The sequence below is a fragment of the Myotis davidii genome, unplaced genomic scaffold (assembly GCF_000327345.1).
Source record: "Myotis davidii unplaced genomic scaffold, ASM32734v1 scaffold130, whole genome shotgun sequence".
In the NCBI taxonomy this organism is placed as follows: Eukaryota; Metazoa; Chordata; class Mammalia; order Chiroptera; family Vespertilionidae; genus Myotis; species Myotis davidii.
In genome coordinates this window covers 6,074,176-6,082,237 of record NW_006285040.1, presented here as the reverse complement: position 1 = coordinate 6,082,237, position 8,062 = coordinate 6,074,176, and the positions used below count along the sequence as shown (strand labels likewise).

Below are 8,062 nucleotides of genomic sequence, written 5' to 3'. Positions count from 1 at the left end.
CTATAGCCACATCCTATATAATAAAAGGGCAATATGCAAATTGACCACAACAGCAGAACAACCACTGGACCAGTCACTATGAGGCGCACTGACCACCTCTCAGTCCCTTCCCCTGGCCGTCAGGCACTGATCACCAGATGGTGAACAGGGAACTGGGGGTGGGTGGCGGTGGGTGGTGGGACTGGCTGTGGGCAACTGGGGAAGATGGCCCTGATCGTAGGCCAGGCCTAGGGACTGTAACCACACATGAATTTCATGCACCAGGCCTCTAGTAGGTACATAAATAACATCTAACAAGGGCAGTATACATGGTTGCACATGTGTGAAATGATATTATGTGTAAGGATAATCAGTGCAGCATCCTATGTAATAAAAGTGTAGTATGCAAATTGTCCCCTAAACTAGAAGTTTGTTCAGAAGTTCGACCAGGGGTAGGGCCAGCCAGGGGAAGGGAGGGAGGATCTGGCTAGCAGCAGCTGCAGGCAGCCGGGGGAAGGGAGGGAAACACTGGCGGCAGCAGGCAGCTAGGGGAAGGGAGGGAGGCCCAGGCCGGCAGCAGTTAGGGACCCTACCAGTGCACGAATTTTGTGCATTGGGCCTCTAGTTCTCTATAATAGCAAAAGGTTAGAAAGATTCTGAATGTCCTCTAGCATAGAAGTGGTTATGGATTCAAGAATACTATGGAATACTATGTCCCTGCCCACAAATACATTGGACCTGATACAAAGTTATCTCTAAGATTTTTTAGTGGAAAATAAGTTATAAGGTAACACATGTGGTACTGTTTATGTTTAAGAATGTACATAGATCCTTACATTGTATAGAACAGTGGTTCTCAACCTTCCTAATGCCGCAACCCTTTAATACAGTTCCTCATGTTGTGGTGACCCCCAACCATAAAATTATTTTCGTTGCTACTTCATAACTGTAATTTTGCTACTATTATGAATTGTAATGTAAATATCTGATAGGCAGGATGTACTTTCGTTGTTACAAATTGAACATAATTAAAGCATAGTGATTAATCACAAAAACAATATGTAATTATATATGTGTTTTCTGATGGTCTTAGGTGACCCCTGTGAAAGGGTCGTTCAACCACCAAAGGGGTCGCGACCCACAGGTTGAGAACCGCTGTTATAGAATATCTCTGGAAATATAAACAAGAAAATGGTAATAGTAGCAGCTTTGGGAAATAGCCACATAAAAAGAGATCGCACATTATATTCCACAAATAAGTGAGATCATGTGATATTTACCTTTCTCTGATTGGCTTATTTCACTTAACATAATGCTTTGTACCAACTGAGTTTTATCTCAGTGACACTCTTAGTTTGCATTTATGTTTATAATGATCATATAGACTCTGATATATAGATATATAGATTGTTATTCAGGACAACATCTCTTGGGTAGTTCAGAAATTACATAAATTCATCTTCAAATTCCAAACTAAGAAAAGTGTTTGTTTCCCTCAGAATAACTTCCTCTTATTATACAGTGACAATATATTTTTTACTATTTTGGCTGCTGAGAAGCAAAAAAACTACATTTGTGTCCAATGCAGTAGCTTCTTATCTTTAAGTTCATTTTCTTCATACCTACTCCTTTTCTTTTCTTCTTTATTGTACCTTTCTTTCTTGTATTAGTTTGGAGGTTTGTTTTATGTACTTTTTACTACAAGCCATCATCATATTCTTAGACTGCATGAATGTGAAGACAATGCCTTTGGTGAAATGTAAATATTATAATGTTGATTAGCACCTTGTTTAGCTGAAAAAAATCTTTTTAATATTCAACTTTAATGATTATAACATTGTAAGTTCCATCTTCAAAAGTCAATGTTTTTCATTTATTCATTATTAATACTTTAACTTGAAGAGAGAACTTTACAGTAACAGGTAATAAGAACTGCTATTATGTACTCTATTAGTACTGTGTAACCTTAACCTTTTTTTAAAAAAAACAAAACAGATCATTACTTCTTGCTGATCTTGACAAAGAAGAAAAGGAGAAAGACTGGTATTACGCTCAACTTCAGAATCTCACTAAAAGAATAGATAGTCTTCCTTTAACTGAAAATGTAAGTAGCTTGGCAATATGACTTATTATAGACTTTACTGACTTGATTTTTATTTTATTATTTTATTTTTTTAATATATTTTTATTGATTTCAGAGAGGGAGAGGAAGAGAGATTTAGAAACATCAATGATGAGAGGGAATTATTGTTGGCTGCCTCCTGCATGCCCCCTACTGGGGACTGAGCCCACAACCTGGGCATGTGCCCTTGACTAGAATTGAACCCAGGACCCTTGAGTCCACAGGCCAACACTCTGTACACTGAGCCAAACCGGCTAGGGTACGATAATTTGATTTTTTAAAAGTACCTAAATTATCTATTAAAAATGTGGGATAACTGCGTCTATAATTATTTGTAAACTAAAATATGTATTCTCTAACTTTAAACTTGAATATATAATAATGAACTTTTGTTTGTAATGATGATAAAACTTCATTGTGCTCAAGCAAATATTTATGTTTAAGCCCTGAGTTCTGAAAATCTATTGTTTGAATTCTAAAGGACTCAGGATTTAACTAGGCAACTGTTGTTTTTTTATTGTGTATTGAGTTGCCAAACATACACTCTAGAAGTGTTTATCACCATCTGTCTATGTTTGAATCATGTTATAGGAATCATGCCAGATAGTTTTTGAACAAAAATATCTTTGAAGATAATTTGAGTGCTATTTTCAATTATTATACATGACAATAGCTTTTGACATGGATCTTAGAACTTTTTGCATGTATTAAAATTTGTCTTGCAAACAAATATAGCTGTGTAAAAGAATTTAATCTTGTCAGTCTCTCCCTCCCCACCTATCTTAATTCATGGAGGTGGCACATATAAGCACATTTCTGAAATACATTAGCAATTTCAACCAAGACTGTATTTCAACTGTTGCTTACAAATATTTTTCTAACTTTTAAAAATATTTTTTAAAAGATATACTTAAAATACATCTTTCTCTCTCAGCTTAGATTTTTTCATTTTTTAATAGTACTTTTGAGGGAACATCATAAAAAGCAAAAATGGAAGAAAAACCTTTTTCCAAAACATGTAGTTAGCCACGCTGTCTGAGTGGACATTGTCTGGCCAGAGCTAGAACTAGAAGCTTAAGTGCTTAGTCAGTCCTAGGACATTCTTTCAGGGTTTTGAGAGGGAGAGAGAAGATCCTCCTCCCTGACAATGTCCTTAACACCTTTCTGGGAAATAAGGAGACACAATGGTGAAAGAATAGTTATTGTAGAGTTGTTAGCAAGCAAGGAAGGTTTGGTGGGATTTTTACTCTTATAAACAGAAATACCAAAGTATAGTTTTATTCAGCATTTACTTTGGTAATTAGAATATACAAATTTAGAGACCACTGTCTGTGTATAGTCAGGTTTAGGGAAGGGGTCAGATATATGTGACAATTCAAGAACAACTGAATATATCTGAAACAAAGATCAGTTGTAAAATAATTATTCCTTGATGAATTTATTTAATAATCACATTTATTAAATAGATTATGTAAGACATTACCATGGATTATTTGGCAACGTTAGCCAATTTCAATTGCTTGCATTTCATAAATGTTTTTTAATTTTTCAAATTTTGTTTTTACTATTGGGAAGCCAAGTTAAGAACACTTTCATATGGAAATGTGTATCAAGATATAGACATTGATTTTAAAATATCAGATCTAAAGCATATTATTGCAACATACTGTGTCATATTCATCTTTTTTTGTGGAGTAGTGGGAAGTGGAGGACGTATCAGTGGAGTTACAACTGGCTAATTGGGAATCCTATATAATAAAAGCCTAATATGCAAATTGTCCCCTCGACTTGGAGTTTGACCAGGGGTGGGGCCGGCCAGCTGGCCAACCGCCCATGGCCCCTCCCCCAAGCCAGCCCTGCCCTGGCTGGCAGCGGCAGGCAGCCAAGGGAAGGGAGGCCTTGCCCAGCAGCCAGCAGCCACTAGGGACCCTACCATGCACGAATTTTGTGCACTGGGCCTCTAGTTGGAAATAACATTCAGAGTTTCTTCCATATTGCAGCCCATAATTTGGGTATGCCTGTAGGAATACATTCTGCATAGGAACAGGAAAAGGGTTAACTGACAATACAATCTGGAATCCTTGGGCTTGTGTTGACTTTTTCCTCACAATTTATGATTATCTATATTACATAAAGCTTTTTCTTATCCCATTTTGTTCATTTTACACCTGGAGTTTTCTCTGTTTAGTCTGCATGTATATGGTAATCCTTACCTTAAATTGAGGTACAAACTTAAGGATAATGAACCTGTTTTTTTATTTTTCTATGTTGTCCACATTAATATACTAGCTTTTAATAATTAAAAGTAGTACTTCTTTAATGAAGAAGAATCAGAAGGAGACTAAAGTTAGACTTACTGGACCAATTACTTGTATGTTAAATGTAATAGTACAATTTAATTAAAGACATTTGTGGCTATGGGGCAGTAAAAATGTTTCAATTCTGCATTTCACATTAGGAACTCAGACTGAGCCTAGGACCTATAATTTACATGTTAGGGCTCCTTGGAGTAAAATACAATTTTCTCATGCACCATAACTTATACATATTTCCATATTAATTTTCTGTTGGTATTTAGGTATTTTTTTTTCTTAAACACACAAGCATGAGATATTAACACTTTAATTTTATTTATGGCTTCAGTTTTCCTTACAAACTGATATGACCAGGAGGCAATTGGAATATGAAGCAAGGCAAATCAGAGTTGCAATGGAAGAACAACTAGGAACATGCCAAGATATGGAAAAACGAGCACAGGTAACTGATTTAATAAATTAAATGTAGCACAAGCTAAACATTACTCTATCTTTGACACTATTTCAAAATAAGAATAATATACCATGGCCACTAGACAACATAACCAGTGTTCACATAATTCTGCCTCCACTATATTTCATTTTCCTGATACTTTTCTGCTTTGCCTTAGAATTGTAAGAGGGAAAAGAGTTAGATGCTGGTCATCTGGTAGCTGATAGCCACCTCCAGTTGTCCTTTGAAATTTTTACTTACTATAATCTGAGTGTGTGTAATGACATTCCAAATACTGCTCTTTAAGTTATACACTAAAAAAAGAAAAAGGATATCCTCATTCAAGGAAGTAGGAAGGAAACATATAAAGAGGACATTGGGAAATATGAAATGAGTTGGATAGAGAACACTTCCCTATTTCAAACTTCAACTTATGTCAGGAAAGAATATTAACTGACTTAGTTATTTGTTAAGCATTTCCATATATTGAATTTGATATTACTAATGTTTTTAAGTCCTGAGGAGGCTTTGCTGGTTGCCTTATCTGTTTCAAAGCAAGCATGGAAAATTAAAAGTGTGTGTGTGTGTGTGTGTGTGTGTGTGTGTGTGTGTGTGTGTGTATTCATATTCTAAGAAGATAAATTCATAACTTCTATCTATAGAAGTTGATTGTTCTGTATTTGTATACACACACACACACACACACATACACGTATGAACAAATTGGGAGGAAAGAATTATTTTAAAGATTTTCTTTAGCAAGTAAAAGGGAGAACTACATTCATATGTGTGAAATAACTGCATTTTTATATTCTGAAAAGTTTATTTCATATTTTCAAAATCACTAACAGGACATTTTAATTCCCCAAAGCCTTAGCTTCATAAACATAATGTATATGCTATTTGTGCTGGAGTATGGTGGTAGACTAAGGTGATACTTAAACACCAAATCATATATCTTTCATAGTCCAAGCCTGTTAGTTTCGCAATGAGATTAGATGCTCAATTAATACATACATATGTTATAATAGGTATATATAATAAATTCTCTTAAAATTTCCCCTAATCCTATCCCATTCAGATTAATATCTTAAATGTCAAAAGTAAAACTTTTAAACCTTTCAGTAGGAAATAAAAGGATTTTTAAAATAAAATTTGAAACACTAGTTATAAAAGATTGATACGTTTTACTGTATTAAAATTAAGAATTTACCTTCATGAGGAACCTTAAGAAAATTATAAATTGAGAGAAGATATTTATCACCATATAAGTGACAAAGAATTAAAATGAAGATATATAAAGAATTTCTAAAAACTATATTCTACTTTAAATTCAGTATTTGTGATATTTGGGATTTTCAAGGAGTTACTTTAAAAATGTCAGGCAGATTTGTTTACAGAAAAAAATGAGAAATATTAATTTGGTTTATATGAATTTATCTTCTTAGAATATGAATATATGAATACTATCTATAGAAGTTGATTGTTTTGTATTTGTTTAGTGTTTGTTTTTAGAGATCCTTGTTTTTAGAGGAACAAAAAGACATGACAGATGTGAAAATTCTTGTGTAACATAAGTAGGTGTATTTAGGCAGTTTAATCTATATCCTAGAAGAGAGATTAACTGGTTATATTTTTGGCCAGATATGTGCTGATACAGTCATTTTAATTTTATTTTGGAATACAATGTTGTTTATTTTGGTAGTTAATATTCTAAGGAAGTTTCAGTCCACATTTTTAGAAGTATAAACATTCATTTATCCTGGAAATAGCAAAGTTACGGTTAAAGAAATGTTGTACAGAGTGTAAAGGCAAATAATGGAAATGTTTGTAGCATATATGTGTAAGGAATTAATATTCCTGATGTACAAGGAGCACCTACAAATCAATTAAAAATAAGCCAACCAAATAGTAAAATAATCAGAAGATATGAGTAGTCCTATCAATAAGTACAAGTGGTTAGTAAACAATTGTAATGCTTAAGCATCACTAGTCATCAGGGAAATATGATGTAAAATAGGTTGTTTTTATGTTGGTGGTTGTGGTGGAGATGATGGTGGTGGTTTTGTTTGTTTTATGGCCTATCAGAGTGGCAAAAACTTTACAGTTTGGTGGCATGCAATACTGGTGATAGTGTGAAAGTAGAAGCAATGTCTACCCCGTTTTTTGTAAGAATAAGTTGATATATTTATGGAGGACAATGTGGCACTACCTGTAAAAATTTAAATGCATATGCCTTTTGACCTGGTAATTCTGTAGGACTTCTAGAAATATGTCCTACAGAAATGTTTACTTAAGGCAATAAGAATATAGGTATAGATTTTGTGATTGTCATTGATGCACTATTTGTGAGACCATTAACAAAGAGAGACTTTAGTATTCATGTTGTATACCTAAAACCAATATACTGTTATATTTCAATTATAATTCAGTTTTTAAAAAATAGAGAAGTCTGGATAAGAAGATATTAATATCCTAAAAGTATTTATATTTTTAAAATTAGTATATAAATATAATACAATTCTAATTATAATCTAAATGCAATTCTGATTAAATACTTTCTTTGGAACTTGGAAAAATGATTCTAAGGTTTATAATGTAAGAGTTTCCAAAAATATTTAAGAAAGAAATCATAATAAATGGGGATTTATATTCATTAAACATTACTGTAAAGTTGTCTTAATAATTACATTGTGATAGCACAAGAATATACATATGCAAGTGGATCAGAATGGGAAGTAGGAGAGGCAAGATTACATGAAATCTAATCTAATAAAAAAGAAACATGCAAATTGACTGCACCTCCACTACGCCCACCAAGCCACGCCCACCAGCCAAACAGAGCGACTATATGCAAATTAACCCAACCAAGATGGCAGCCAGCAGCCATGCAGCTGGAGCAAGCAAGAGGCTTGGTTGCCCTGGCGATGGAGGAAGCCAAGCTTCCTGCCTGCCCTGGCCAGCTGTGGCCTCTACTCAAGGCAACAAAGTTTCAATTATCATTATAGAAGATAAATAAATCCCAGATACCTGCTTTCAGCCAGCCTCCACTGGGAGATGGGTAGGCTGGGGGCCATGGCCAGACTGCAAACAGCCATCAGCCCTAGGCTGGCCAGGAACCCCAGCAGGACCCCCACCCTGAAGGGGGTGTGGCCAGCCTGAAAACAGCCCTCAGCTCCTCACCCAGGCTGGCCAGGCACCCCAGCAGGGACC

At 34.8% G+C, this 8,062-nt stretch overlaps 1 protein-coding gene across 7 annotated transcripts in view; it reads left to right on the top strand.

Moving 5' to 3' along the window:
* APC (adenomatous polyposis coli) overlaps positions 1–8,062 on the top strand; it is a 106,357-nt gene that overhangs the window by 52,784 nt on the left and 45,511 nt on the right. For all 7 annotated transcript variants that reach the window (XM_015558460.1, XM_015558462.1, XM_015558461.1 and 4 more), the window contains 2 exons: positions 1,975–2,083; positions 4,745–4,858. In XM_015558460.1, the coding sequence (XP_015413946.1) occupies positions 1,975–2,083; positions 4,745–4,858 (223 nt within the window). The remainder of the gene's footprint in view (positions 1–1,974; positions 2,084–4,744; positions 4,859–8,062) is intronic.